At 55.7% G+C, this 14298-nt stretch overlaps 4 protein-coding genes across 4 annotated transcripts; 2 read left to right on the top strand and 2 right to left on the bottom strand.

The window, feature by feature from the left end:
• Positions 1-226: 226 nt before the first annotated feature.
• Positions 227-667, top strand: BBK36DRAFT_1144162 (hypothetical protein; the record flags this gene model as incomplete). The annotated part of the gene is made up of 1 exon (XM_024893653.1): positions 227-667. One exon carries the CDS (start codon positions 227-229, stop codon positions 665-667), a length of 441 nt encoding a protein of 146 aa, XP_024746421.1.
• A 550-nt stretch (positions 668-1217) lies between these two features.
• Positions 1218-4790, bottom strand: BBK36DRAFT_1162400 (Rxt3-domain-containing protein; the record flags this gene model as incomplete). The annotated part of the gene is made up of 2 exons (XM_024894442.1): positions 1218-2448; positions 2524-4790. The coding sequence occupies 2 exons, from the start codon at positions 4788-4790 to the stop codon at positions 1218-1220; spliced, it is 3498 nt and encodes a 1165-aa protein (XP_024746420.1).
• A 5773-nt stretch (positions 4791-10563) lies between these two features.
• On the top strand, positions 10564-11366 carry BBK36DRAFT_1144160 (hypothetical protein; the record flags this gene model as incomplete). Its single annotated transcript, XM_024893652.1, has 2 exons — positions 10564-10612; positions 10666-11366. 2 exons carry the CDS (start codon positions 10564-10566, stop codon positions 11364-11366), a joined length of 750 nt encoding a protein of 249 aa, XP_024746419.1.
• Positions 11367-12648: 1282 nt separating this feature from the next.
• Positions 12649-13707, bottom strand: BBK36DRAFT_1136387 (S-adenosyl-L-methionine-dependent methyltransferase). The gene is given in 2 exon segments (XM_024892961.1): positions 12649-13646; positions 13660-13707. 1 exon segment carries the CDS (start codon positions 13531-13533, stop codon positions 12676-12678), a length of 858 nt encoding a protein of 285 aa, XP_024746418.1. The 5' UTR covers positions 13534-13646; positions 13660-13707; the 3' UTR covers positions 12649-12675.
• Positions 13708-14298: the final 591 nt, after the last annotated feature.

The following is a 14298-nucleotide window of genomic DNA, read 5'->3' as shown; positions in this document are numbered from 1 at the left end:
ACGCACCAGCCTAAACCTCGGCTATCTCTCCCCATCTCCCGCATTATTTCATCGCCGTCGTCATCGCCACCGAGCATCACCTCTCAATCAAACAACCTAACAATCCACCACTTCAACAACCCCCAATCCCCGCCTCTCAACTCCCTTGCCATTCTCCCTCATTCAGTCAATTTCAGCAAAAAAACCTCGACAAAACAAAAGCAAACAAAGCAACAACCACCAAAAAATGCCACCTCTCCGCCTCCCTCGCCTCTCCAACCTCAAGCTCAACCTCCGCAGCACCACCACCCGCCGTCTCTCATCAACATTCTCCTCCCGCCCCTCGCCCCCGAAACTCCCCGCCGCCCAGCAAGCCGAGTTCGAACGCCTCCAGCGCGCAGCCGCCGTGTCCTCCGCCTTTCAAGACGCCGCCGCCGCGCAGCCGTCGCCGCCGTCCACCGAGTCTCTCCGCCACACATCTTCCCCTACCTCTTCCTCTTCTACAAACGCTGCGAAGGATGAGGGCGACGGGACGACGCTGGGCCAGGGCCTGTTTCGGGGCGCGAAGCCCGAGTTTGAGGGCGACGTGAATCCCAAGACGGGAGAGGTGGGAGGGCCCAAGAATGAGCCTTTGCGGTGGGGTGGGGAGGGGGATTGGAGCTATAATGGGAGGGTGACGGATTTCTGATTTCCTGCAGAAGGACAAGGGGATCTTTGATGATCGAACGAGGGGGGGGGGAGAAGTTGGCAGTGCAAGAGAAGAGGAAAGACGGAGAGTATAACGGCTGGATGGATGGACCAGGGTTATACCAGCGTCGTACAACACGACGGCAGTGTACAATAAAAGCATTAGAATCTTTGAGTCATGTATTACTACTACCACTACTTATAATTCGCACCATCATCATCATGAGTAGAGAGGGTACCCCTTCCTATCGTAAGGAAAAGTAAGAAACAAATAATACATTAACACGAGAAAAAGAAATAAGCAAAGAAACGTATAAGAACAGAGACATCCGGATATACGGAGCAAATCCCACCACATTCCAGAGAAAAGAAGAGAAATTTTGCCTTCGCTATTTTACTTGCCCCCAAAACACAAGCCCACACAGTCCTTTTCCCCCCTTACTCCAAGGAGACTTTTCCTGTCCATCCTAAGTAGAACGAAATGCTTGACATGATCCTCATCAAGATAAAGAAAGAAAATGAGAAACAGGAAACAGTTACAAGACAAGCGGCTACTTCTCCTCAGCCGCTACCGCCTTCTCCTCGCCTGCCATATCCGGCATCTCCACATCCTTCTCCTGCTCGTGCTCTTCTGCTGGAGCGTCGCTCATCTTCTCGTCAGGCAGGTTCTCCTTATTTCCTTCGCTGTCGCGACGCTTCCCCTCGGGCGCTTCATCAGCGTTCTTCCTCTTGGCCCAGTTGCCAGAAATCTCGCTACCCAAGCTGGGCTTGCTGTCCGCGGCCACATCCTTGCCCAACCCTGCTATGAGGACATAGTTGGCCGCCTGCTCCCTCATCCGCTCCCGCCTGCCCTTTCCGCGCAGCCTGGCCTGAGGCTGGGCACCATTCTGCACCCAGCGGATGCTCTTAACCATGTAGCTGAGGCCGTCGTGGATGGAGTGTCGTGTTCCGTATTCGCCACCGAACTCGCGGCTGGTAATGCCGTATCGCGTGGAGGAAGCGTACTTGACGAGTCGGGGCAGTATCAAAACAGTGACGTGCAGGTCGCGGTCGGGCGGGGTGGGCATCGGGCCCGTGGGAGGAGGCCTCGTAATGAGTCCTTCGGATGTTGCGTTGACCATGTCGGCGTCCATGCTCTTAGCCTTGCGACGCTTCGTTTCCCCGTTGGAGCCTTGGTCCAAGTCCAGCAGAGACGTGTCGACGTCCTCGGTCCATTCTCCCCTGATCCAGCCCCCGTGAATGCACGCCGCCACTACGTCGGAGTCGTCCGTGTAGACGTCCGTGCCCCAGAGGAAGGCTCTGGCGGTGATCTCTTCCCGAGCAATCGGCGACAGGTGGACGCGAGACACTTTGACAGTCAGCGTGCAGTTTTCCTTGCCTTTAATCAGCTCATACGGCAGCGGCTTCGGGTTCGATGCGAAGCCCCGGTGGGTGGGGGTGCTTGGGAGTAGCCTTCCAGGCTTCAGCCATGGTTCATAGATAAAGTCTCCCAGATGGTGACGGGGCTGGCCAGCAACCTGCTCCAGCACCGCCTTGGAGGATACAATGGTCCGCGGCTTGGGTGGAATCGCCGTCGGAGGGCTCTGCGCAGTCTTCGTAGCCTGCGCCGGCTGTGCGGCTCGCGGCGTATGATGGTGGTGATGGTGGTGGTGAGCAGCGTTCGGCATCTTCTCTGTCGGTGATGCCATGGGCGTCGCGCCCTTGAAGTTCTTGAGCGTGGTGATCGCAACAGTCGGAGAAGCAGTTCCCTCGGGCGCGTGGTGGTGATGGTGGTGGTGGTGGCTGGGAAATGTTAGCTGGCCTTGATCTTCGTACTAGCTTTGCTCTTCCGCTCTCATCATATCCGTGGAAACTTACTGATGGTGATGGTGCGCATGTCCCCTGACCCGTTTTGCGCCACGCCCTACCGGTGTGACCCTGCCGGAGCTGTCGTCGTCGCGGCTCTCCTCCGTATTCAGCTTTCGCCTTCTCCCCCGTTGAGCCTTGGGCGCCCCTTCTGGCCCGGCCTCAGGCGCCGGATTATCGGTCTCGTCGCGTTTGGCCAGCGCTGCGTTGATGTACTGCACCATCGGCGCAGAGGTGACGGGGCTCGACAGGCCGCCGACGCCTCCCACGCCGCTGCCAATACCCGCAAACATGCGACCAAACTCGCTCTTGATGCCTGGTTCTGCGGCGGGTCCCGGCTGCTGAGGCTGCGCTCCCTGAACGGCCTGCGGGAGCGGGGAAACCCGTCCTTTGCGGTTGATTTCTTGTACGGCAAGCAGATTGCGCTGGTGAATGCCCGGTCCAGAAGGATCGTCGATATTCCTGTTTCGCGCCGCGTCAAACGGATGGCTACCGCCGCCGGGAAACGGCGCGGATGAATGAGACGGAGGCACGTCATCAAGAGGTCGTGATCTGGGCTGCTGCTGAGGATGAGGTGGCGGCTGCTGCTGCTGTTGCTGCTGCTGCTGTTGTTGCTGCGCGTGATGGAGCTCCATTCGGGCTCGATCGGGAGACTCGTGAGGTTGGGGCGGGCCGGCGACACCTGATGAACTTTGCGGATATCCGGCGTGAGACGTTGGTGGAAATCTCTCTGGAGGTGCCGTGGGATACGCTGAGCCGTGAGGCGCATAAGGACCAGAGGTGGGAGGATAGTCTGGGTGCGGTCGCTGATGATCCATCGGTGCGGTCCTGTAGTTGGCGTCTGGTTCAGGTCGTCCCCAGCGCGGGTCTCGAGGGTCGCGGCGGTCGAGGAGCTCGGCAGGGGGTGCGGCGCCGTAGGGGGCAGATTGGTGGGCCGGGGGTTCGCGATGTGGCTGGTCATGCGGCGCCAGAGGATGTCGGCTCGGGTCGCCTCCGGAATAAGCCCGCTCCCGCCCTTCTCGTTCACGCTGCTGCTGCTGCTGCTGATGCTGCTGTTGTTCGATTGCGTTTTGCCTCTCTCTTTCAGCCCTGTAGCGATCGTCATAGGAATAAGGCCTCAGGCCCGTCCGTTCGCCGTAATCTAGACCCGCTGCTGATCGCGTAATTTCCTCTCGGCGACCGTAGGCATCTTCGGGACCAGGTACCCTTCCGACTTCCATCGGCCGAGGTGCCATGCCGCCGTACGATCTCGACTGAGAGTTATTCTGAGCTTGGGGCGGCGGCGCTCCGGACATTCTTGCGGGGTCTCGAGATGGATCGTTCGAGCTGGAAGGGTGCCGCGCGTGATAGGGTTGTTGCTGCGCCTGCTGTTGCGGCGTGCCGTATCGCTGGATGTCGGGGGTCGTGGCGTAGGGGCCTCGAGGTGACGGTGCAGCGGCTGCTCGGGGATCGTACGGTCGCTGAAGCTCGGGGGTTTGAGGCCGCCGGAACGGGGGGTATTCGGAGGATGCAGAGTGCATTCGAGGCGACGCCTGGATGGCGGCCGCAAAGCCGGGACCCGAGGTCGATGCGGAGGTCGGGGCCGAGTGCGATGCGTAATGCTGGGGCGGCGCAGACGGGGGCTGGGCGTCTCGTGATGCTGGAGGCGGGCCACCGAGCATGGACGAGATGGACATGGAGCTGCCGCCTGACGCTGAGCCGGCGCGGGCGATGGAGCTCAAAGCGGGCAGGTCGCGGCCGGAGGGAAAGGCGCTGGGCGGCCCAACAGCGACGGGAGGCGGCCGAGGCGGTGGTGGCCCGTACGCCATGCCGGGGTGAGGCTGCGAGGGATGAGGAGGAGGCTGCTGGTGATGCTGGAGCTGCTGCTGCTGCTGCTGTGGCCCCAGCTGCTGGGGAGGCGACGTGGGCGGCGGCATATTGCGACTCAGCTCGCGGGCGGTGGGCAGGGACGAGGCGCTCTGGGCACGCGAATGGCTATGGCTATGGCCGGGCTCGGGATAGTCGCGGACGTGGGAGGAGCGGTAGGGCGCCTCCGAGATGCGGCGCTGGTGAGCATAGGCCGGGCTGGGAATGCGATGCGAGGCTGGCGACGGCGCCGAGACGGGGACTGCGTGCGCGGCGGTGGTCGCGGTGGTCGAGGTCGGCGGCAGGGGGAAGTGCTGCCCTCGGTGGCCGTGCTGGCGATGGCTCTGGCCGTGGTTTTGGTGCTGGTGCTGGTGCTGGTTGTGGTTGTGGTTGAGATTGTGGTTGTAAAGAGCTGGCGACCGTCTTGGATCCATAGTGCCGAAGTTTTGGCTGCTTAGCTCGAAAATTCCGACTGGGCGGAGCGATCTAGCGACGATCAGTCACAGAAGCTCAGGTGGCCTGAGAGCAGCTGCGCGCCGCCCCTGACTGACTGCCGCGAAGATGGCGAGGTGAGGTGAGGTGAGGATCAGGCAGAGACTCTCGGTCAAGCCTCGCAAGATCCCACGATCTGGCCAGAAGCCGCGCCTCCGTAGCGTCACGTCCAAGCCGACTCGCTGCACCTGGGCCTGTCCGCTGTACGCATGCGCCCGGCAGCTGCCGTCTGGCAGGGCGTCGAGCCGAGTTTTCGCTGCCGGGGTGTGAGGCCGAGCCTGGGCTAGTCGTGGCAGCGCCAAAGTCCCAGGAATCGCCCACGTCAGTCAGTCAATGTCTCGAGCGAGGGAAAAACCGGTGGAAGAGCGGGCCAGCCACCGACAGCGCGAGGTCCGCCCTGCGCTAGAATGGAAGCCTTCAGCTTGGCACACAGCTCTGCTGCGATCTATGTATCTCGACGGCCGGAAAGTAACAGGTAAGATGTCACAGAGGAAGGTTTGCAGACGTGAGAAAAATAAAGAAAAAAAGAAAAATTAGTGACACGCACGGCAGAGTGCCAGTCAGCCGTGCAGGGATTCAAGCTCCCCCTTGCCGGAGCGTGACGAGATGCGCGAGGACGGATTTGGAGGGGAGGGGGAGACGTGGGCGGCGAGAGAAGACCCCTAGGAGGCGGCGGTGGGGAAGCGGGATGCGCTTTGTTTGGTGCGGTGGTGGTGTGCGGTGGTTTGTTTTGATTTGCTTCTGTATTTCCTTTCTCGTGTGGTGATGATGATGACTGAATGGAATATTGAAGAGGCGCAAAAGTCGTGAAGCCGTGATGCTCGTGACGAGTCGACGCTGTTGGTTTGGACTGTCGGTGGCCAGATGGATGGGTGAAGGGCAGTTGGGTCGAGTCGCGGCGAGTGACGTCTCTCGAAATCTCTCAGAAGCAGTCGTTTCCGTATCTCTTCTCGTCTTGAGTCGAAGAAGTCGCCAAATGCTGAGCTCGGAGTCAATGCTGGTTGATGGTGATTCTCTCACTGTACAGAAGAATTGAAGTGGCGGAATCAGCAGAATCAGTGGCTTGGAGCCACCCTGTGCTAAACACCTGCTAGTGGGCACGGATGCCGGGGCAGGTTCAGGTTCTGCTTGGCGCCAACGCAGGAGCTTCCAAGTTTTGCGGGGAAGCTCAAGGCTGGCTGTCCGCGATAAGGCTACGGTCATCCGTCCGTGCTGGCCAGGTACCGCGCAGGGAGCGCCAGGTATTTGCCCGTCCACGGCGCTATGCAGAGCTACCTGATCTCGTGGAACTGCTACATCCAATGCCCTTGCCTGCCACATGCCTTGCAAACCAACTGCCAGTGAGCTCAAGATATCCATTTCATCATCTTGGAGGCATCTCATCTGGCAGATACTGTCACATCATCACACAACTGCAAAGACTGACTGGCAGTCGGCATGCACGTCGTTGGGCTACATGTACGTAGTTGTATACGAACATGCCTGATGCCTGTCTCGCCCGGAAATGGCTCACTCATTGGCTCAGATCAGTTGCATCTCAAACAGGCACGGCTCCACGCGAGACAGCCAGAGGGAGGGCAATGGCAGAAAAAGCAAAGAAGAGCTGATTTCCCCAGGATCAACTCATCATCACCTCTGCTTCCTCCAATTTCCACATCCTACAACTGAAACAGAAGCCCATGATACTACTACCTGCAACACTCACCGTGAAGCAGTCAGCATCACCAGGTAGAAGCCATCACTCGCACAGCCGGTTCCCTCCCTCCCCAACCCGGGCAACAGGCAAGCCGATAACCGCTTCTGCTGTGCGACAGTTGGCTTCTGGCGATCTGCTCTGCCAATCTGCCCGCGGTCGCACCACAAGTCGCTCGCAACAGTAGCAAACAGCCGGGAACCCCTCAGGAACCAGGGACCCTGGTCACAGCCAGATGCGCTGGACGGGCTAACGCAGAGATCATGCACGCATTATAACCGAGTCGCCGCGCTCAGTGGCAGCATCGGGCCGCATAGATGCCCTTCTTTCGCTCTGCTTCACCGCTGGACCAGACGCCCAGTTTGGGGCAATGGGGCCGGTAATTGGAGAAGCAAGACAGTGGGTGGCTGGCGTCGACAATTCCATGTTGCTTCTCTGGGGGTTGTTGTCTCACTTGATGCTTGATGTTCCTGCCTCGTACCTCACCAAAGCCGAACCCCTGGTTAGCCCTCAGCCTTCCGCGCCATGTCGATGCAAAGATGGATGTCTAGTTATCTCCATGATATACGACCCAATCGCTTGTACAAGGACATCGGAGAGGCAAGACGACAAGAAGATGATCGACAGGCGACAAAGAAAAAGGAATCAGGCACGTGCAGGCAGAATTTCCCAGCAAGCGGGGAGCCCACTCACACTGAAAGGAGGAAACGGAAAAGGAAGGACAAAAAGCAACTGAATCGAGGAGACTTCAAGATGGACGAAATGGCCAAGATGGACAAGATGGACAAGATTGGGCAGAATCAGCGGCAAGCATGAGGTGGTCCTTTCAGGCGGTGAGAGTCGAAGAGGCAACCAGCCGGTGACCCGTCCATCCGTCGTCAATTTGGCATCAGAAATGCATGCGCAGACAGACAGAAAGACACATGCCTGTGCCATCACAGGCTGCATGCATGCGCGCATGTGAGTCGGCGGAGCACGCAATATATTTCTGTGCGCTGTGCTGTGCGTCCACATCGTGTCGCCGCACATGCAATGCGTGTAACCAAAAAGCGGGCGCGTGCAGGGTTGCTTCTGGGGCTTTGAGGGGGGCCGTTGGGCTGGAATTGTGGTGATGATGGTGATTTTGGTGGGTGGTGGTTTGGACCGAAGTCGTGATGGTTACGGGATACCCTATTCCGCATGTAAGTCGAATTCGCTGACAACTCGTAGAGGATTATTGAAGATGATTTGATGGTAGAAATGCCTGAAGAGTACCTGTACTGTCATGTGCTGTTCATAATAGCGGCGAAGATGGCAATATTACAGGTTAGGCCGCTCGTCAAATGAGGGCATCACGGAGTGAGAATTACCTAGGTAAACGCCTGCATTTACGTGGACAGCATCGAACCAATAGTAGACACTCAAAGACCATTTGCAGGCGAGACATCAACTCCGTTCTTTACATACCTGTCCAGGCAGTCAACCATCGCCATCACGGAAATCCGGGCATGCGGATTCGTACATGATGCGGTCGACGACATGCATCCTGCCATCCGAACCGGTCTGTACTCCGTATACAAGGCGCTTGTTACCGTCGCCCAGTGGCACATTGCATCACCTGCTGCATCTCATGAATCCGGCAGTTGACAGACTCTTGCTGGTGCTGTGATATCTGTCATGATAGGATTCATCTAGAGGACACCTCCTCTCAGCATGTTTTCCATGTCAAGTCTGTGGCTTGCGCACTATCTTCAAGTGCGTAGTGAGCGACTGTTATGTATCAGAGTCTGTTGTCGTTTGCTATAGAATACCATATTGTTAATATGTAACAGATGATAAGTCACCTATGTCACCATATGGCTACCGTTCTGCGGCTGCATCACGTCGGAGTAACCGGGTTGTTGCATCCCGCTCGGGAGCTGTCCACAGTTCACAGAGAAGACATATCAAATGAGGGGTTGGCTACATCGTGTCATGACGACCTCAGTTACTCAATGTAGGTAACTGAAATTGGAGACTGGTCGTAGCTTGATGAATGCGGATGCATTCACATAGAATGTCGGACCGCTTGAGCCACGGGTTATGATATTGACCATTACGATAGAAAAGAGTGAGTTGAAGGTCCAGGTATTTCTCAGCTAAATGTGGGCTATATGCATTTGTCTCGAATAGACCAGTGCCTATATCATTCATTACAACGCTTATTGTTCAAAATCTATGCATATAAATCGTTACTTTTCGACGAATCGGCCCCTCGCTTCCGGCATCTGGGGTTGGCGGAGCTCCCATCCGGTCGTGTTTGATAGTTGTCTTGTTGGGAGCGTATTCAGCCACTGCTCAAGTATAATCGCATCATGCAAAATGAAGAGTACAAGTTGTATCATGTCCCCCTTTGTAGTCCCGAGTTGGGGAATCCGCTCCATAGTCGATGACTGCACAAGGTATACTCTCCTTCCATTCTATTACTCAAAACTTCAAGGATGCAAGACACTTCAGCGTACCTATGCCATCAGACCCGGAACCTTTATCCTACACTGCACGGCAGCCAGTGTAGAGGACGGCGCGATGGCCTTGGAGATCGGCTGAAGGACCTCTCACGTTACGTCCCGGCGGAGGCCATTCGACCGTCTTTGGTCCCACGCGGACGGCGCCCATGAGCGGAACGGAAGAGTGCATTGTTCACGCTGGTGTGGGTATAATTGAATGGATGGTGAGGAAGATATTTTACCGATTGCACAGGACATTATCATCATCCGACTTTTTGTGTTCGGGAGTTTCACCGGAGAAGAAAATGGTGATGTAATGAAGGATGGAGTTGGCTTTGATAAGGGCATACAGCATTCAGAATGTGAATTCTATATTCATAAAGAATCTGCCTACATGCAATCAGACTTATGGATTGATCAGTGATTGGCATTAGCGATTACAATGAACTATACGTTCCCATTGGAATGCAAGCACATCAAATCAATCTCATATCAGATAGATGGTTAGTTGCTGTGGAGTTGCAGGAGTCGTCCTCCTCATATACCGTCCCTATGAGACAGTTGATGGAGAAACAAGCAACTGGTGAGTCGAAGTAACTATCGGATTTATACAACGTTTTCGTTTATTTCAAGAGAGGAGTCAGGCTTATGGTGAGTGCCAATGAATAGACTCTTGGGGATGTACGCGGATGCGCAGGTGCGATGGCATATGCTGCCTTTCCGCCGGATATACCGGACGACGAATTGCAGTGCCTCTCTTCGCGTGGTAAGCTCATTCCGCGTATATCAGGACAAATTGAAGAGGCTCGTCACAAGGGATACTGCAGGATGTTCAACCGTGCCGGTCCGCGCGTCATCTCAGTGACGGTCATTTGGCAGCATCTCTGATGCAACTATTCAGAGAAAAGACAATGCTTACAACGCGAGATGAGCAGCGCAGTCGGGCTCTGGAGACGGCTATGCAACGGTTCAACACCAAGCGAAGAAACACATGCTTTGGGAATCGGCCAAATGTCTGGAGCCTCTTCTCCCGACCGTCGGCAGGACATCCAGCCCGATGCAGCTCAATGTCATCACCAATCACAGATTGGCGAAACCAAGATTCCATCAACATAGAGTTAAGAAACTGTCCCGAAACGGATAGAAATGACCCTAAAACCAAGATAAACCAACGCGGTGCTCAAGCATTAAGCTTGGTGTGGCGCGTGACGTCTCAGGAATTGAAGCAAGATTGCAGCAGACAGGCGAGCAGCCTCGTTTTTGTAAGCGTCAACCGAGAGCGCTACGGCCGAATAGTCTCCCCGAAGCGGTTGCTATTTCTGTCTCTTCGGGGGGTTGTGATGCCGGGAGAGCCCAGTGACGGGTCGACGCCACGAGGGCCGGTCTTATGGCAGCTCACCTAATCGGGAACGGATCGCACGGCTTGGTGGTGTATTGAAGATTGAGGACTGCTTGTTGCGATGTTTATAAGAGGTTTGCTTGTCGCGTGTAAGTGATGTAGTGATCAAGAAGCAAGGAAGGCTGAACATCTATCATTCCAGAGCGAAACAAGACATCATGATGCGAAATTATCGTGTTGCGCTGTCCGTGCTTCTCCTGACACTTGGTAAGTGACCTCAAAGTTCAACAACATATCGATCACACAACTGACATTCGTAGCATCAAATTTGGTCCTGGCACAAGAAGTAAAAGACCAAGTCGAAAGCAGAGATGTCCACACCATCGAGCCCCGAGACTCCTTCAAAGTCTGGAACCGAGAGCGAAATGCTCACGCCTGCATCATGTCCATCGTCTTCATCGTCCTCTACCCCCTCGGCGCAATCTCCGTCCACCTCCCCATTGACCAGATCCCCTATCTGCGCAACACCTATCTCCAGAACAAAATCATGGCCATGCACGTCCCGATCCAGATCCTTGCCTTCGTCATGATGGTCGGCGGCATGGCCCTCGGCATCAGAGTCGCTCAGTTCCTGGGGTTTATCCATGACCCTGTCCGGGCCCACGTCGTCATAGGCCTCCTCACCGTGTGCACGATCATCCTCTTTCAGCCGGCCCTGGGCGTCTTGCAGCACAGACACTTCAAGAGAACCGGCGGCAAGAGCAAGTTTGCCTACATCCACCGCTGGATCGGACGAGGTGCCATTATCCTGGGCATGATCAACACGGGCCTGGGCTTTCAGCTGGCGAAGAAGAATGTCATCATCCACAATAAGACGTATGTCAGGGAGTACGTGCTGCTCGGCATACTGGTGACTGCGTGGGTGTTCTTCGTTCTGTACGATGAGTTCAGGTTGCGCAGGAGAGTGGTGCCTGATGGGGGCGAAAAGGGGGCGGCGCAACAGCAGGAGGCGAAGAGGTGATGCGCAGAAGACGGCGATGCTTTGCGAGGGTGCAATTTGAGAGATGTTTCAAGGCGTTAATCATAGTCTCTAACGACCAGCTGGTAGCTTAATCTTTTTTTTTTTTTTTTTTTTCGAGACGCTTCTTGCAAGATGGATTCTAAATGCTTCTTTGCAGTCCTGACCTAAGAGCCTTTACTATCAGCGTCTCTCCTCTTTATAACATCTTCTCACTGCTCGATCCAAATCGGATCGTAGCTCCCAAAGATCTCGTCAGTAAGCTCCGTCGGCTCTGCCATCAGGCCCTGCAGCTGTTGAAGCCGTTGCTCTATCTCGCATGGGCTCATACATCAACATGTCCCGTGTCGCACCGACTGTCATGGCGAGACAGCATCTGGAAACCGATTGATGCCGGATGGGAGCCGCTTTACAGGGCGGTGAAGTTGTAGTAAGAGTTGATATATGATCCCTCAAGCCTGAGACCCCGAAGTAATATCTTCACCCGCAGACTGGCCGTCACTCAATGGGCGTTCAATGGCAACGGTCTACTCACGACTCGACTCCCACTGAAGCTGTTCATTTGGACGATTTCGAGGTAAATGTTTGACTAATTGCTGACGGCCATCTGAAGCGAATTTACACAGGGTAAGATGTCATGCAGGGGCATGTATATCCCGTCGGAGTCTTTCATCTCGGGTCCAGCGAGACTTGCTTCGCAGACTCTGAGTTCGTAATCACACAACTGGTCTCGTACATATCGAGTGCGTTTCTTTCTACAAAGTGAGGATTGCGACGTGAAATGATCCCTTCGGAGTCAGCCATCACCACTCGAGCATCGTCATTTTTCGCGGCTATACGCCGTCTTCCATGCGTTTGCACGGTGAAGACGTCGTGCCGCTCAGTCACTTCAACGTTGCCATCGGTAAGCCACGTCTTATCTGTTCCTCCTGCACTTTTCCATCTTTCTTCATGGCATAGTCATCTAGGTGGTGAGACGCTGTATACCTACCTTATGTTGGCAGGATCCCAACTTCAGATACCATTTCCGACGCGCCCATTAGCACCAGAGGAAACATACCGACTAGGCTCATTATTGCTATCCTAACAAACCATGGGAACAAGAGCCAACGTCTCCATAGCCAAACTATTTTCAAAACAATGGCCAGACATACGCGTCAATACCAGAGATCGCTGTGAATTGACCCCGAGCACGCAGATCCTGACGTCGAAGTAATACATGTAGTACGGGGTTCATCAGCACGTCTCTAACAGCTCCATCCCGCCTTCTGCCCCAGTACGATGAGCTTGACCTCATAGCCTCTCCCGGCCCTCACTTGGTTGCCGTCGCAACATTGACGACGTTTCTAATAATGGTGGTACCATCCTCGAGCGTCAAGAAACCCTTCGTCTTTTGCATCTCGCGTCTCACAATCTCCAGAGCCTCGTCCCACTTGTCCTCGTCCTCCAGAGTCCACCCCCCAACAGGCATTCCCCTCATGCTCCAGACTAGCTCGACGTGGCGTTCAAAGTTGCCAATATTCACAAACATTTCGCGCTGCTCGACATTAATGGACCCCTTTTCGAACCCACCGGCCTCCACAACGCCGGCTATGAAGGCTGGGTCTGTCCACTGCTCGAACGAGTTCCACTCCGGGAGCTGGCCTCCTGTACGCGTAGCGCGAGACGCCGCGCGGATGGGTTCCAGGACGGCCACATAGGCAAAGCAGTTCACGACGAGCGTCCCTCCGGGCTTGAGCGTGCGATGCATCTCCCTGATGGCGTCGACGCCGTTGTTGCGGGGGCCGATGAAGATCATGGCGTTGGCGATGGAGTGGGTGAAGGTCTCGTCGGGAAATGAGAGGGAGTCGGCGTCCATGACGAGCCCCTCGGCAGGCCAGCCCTGCGCTTCCGCTCTGGCGCGGTAGATGGCGACCGCTCCGCCAGAAATGTCGGTCCCGGTGATCCTGTACGTCGCAGCGACCTCAGGAGGCGCAGACTCGACAATCACGGCCGTGGCAGAGCCGTGGCCGCAGCCGTTGTCGTGGATGATGGCGCCGGCCGGGATGGCCGGGATCTGAGCCAGCGAGACGGCGGCGAGCCTCTCGGCGGCATCTTTTGCCAGCTCCTTGTAGTTTTCAGGAGTCGGCGGAATGATCTGCTTGGGCCAGAAGCTCGTTGAGCCCGCCATGGCGCGCCGGAGAAAAAGAGGAGGAGATGGGGATGCGCAGCGATTTTCAGGGTCCAAGATGCAAGGAATGCAAATCACAGATTCGTGGCCATGGCACGACGAGGAGCATGATCCTTCAGGCTTGCCTTCAGGGCATGTTTCAACGCCCAGGATATAACCGAACCGCGGAAAAGGATCCGTGCTGTTGGTTGAATCATACACAAACAGGGTTTCATCCCCCCGCTCTCTGGCTCCTCTTCATAAACGCACATACATACTGTGCTCGTATGAGGGCTATGTAATGCTGAGCAGCAAGAAGTGAGAGCATCGTGGCGGGCGAGGCTGATGCACATACAAACTCCTAGCCTTTGTTGCGACTCGTTCTCTTCCGCTGGTGAGGAGGGAAGCTGAGGTTTATATCGAAAAGAGACACCGGTTTGCATCCTATTGGCGCTTGCGCCGTGTCTAATATTACGTGGCTGAACGCTTGGTTACGCCCCCAGGGCACGGATAGAGCCTGTGGAGCCAGACGGCTTCGAATGTTAGTTGCGAGTTGGTAGTAGAAGACTCAAAGAAAGCCAACAGCATCAATAGCATTTCTAGACAAAGCGCCCCTGGGGCTTTGCTCCTAGCAGACGACTAGTGATCGTCTAACGCCGTTCTAGATGCTCATTTGCGCTTCTGACAATGAAAATCGCTCAAAAGCGGCGCCTCGAAACTACTGGTTATTTACGTAGGGCATGGGGCTGCCCAGATAAACGCCGTGCCGACAGGGTTTAATACGCG

This window comes from Trichoderma citrinoviride, assembly GCF_003025115.1.
Source record: "Trichoderma citrinoviride strain TUCIM 6016 unplaced genomic scaffold BBK36scaffold_14, whole genome shotgun sequence".
NCBI lineage: Eukaryota > Fungi > Ascomycota > Sordariomycetes > Hypocreales > Hypocreaceae > Trichoderma > Trichoderma citrinoviride.
Note: the sequence above shows the minus strand (reverse complement) of the source record. Positions and strands in the feature narration are given on the sequence as shown.

What these genes read in the sequence shown, in the direction of transcription:
- BBK36DRAFT_1136387 (XM_024892961.1), bottom strand. Translation starts at nt 13,533, where the DNA reads ATGGCGGGCTCAACGAGCTTCTGGCCCAAGCAGATCATTCCGCCGACT.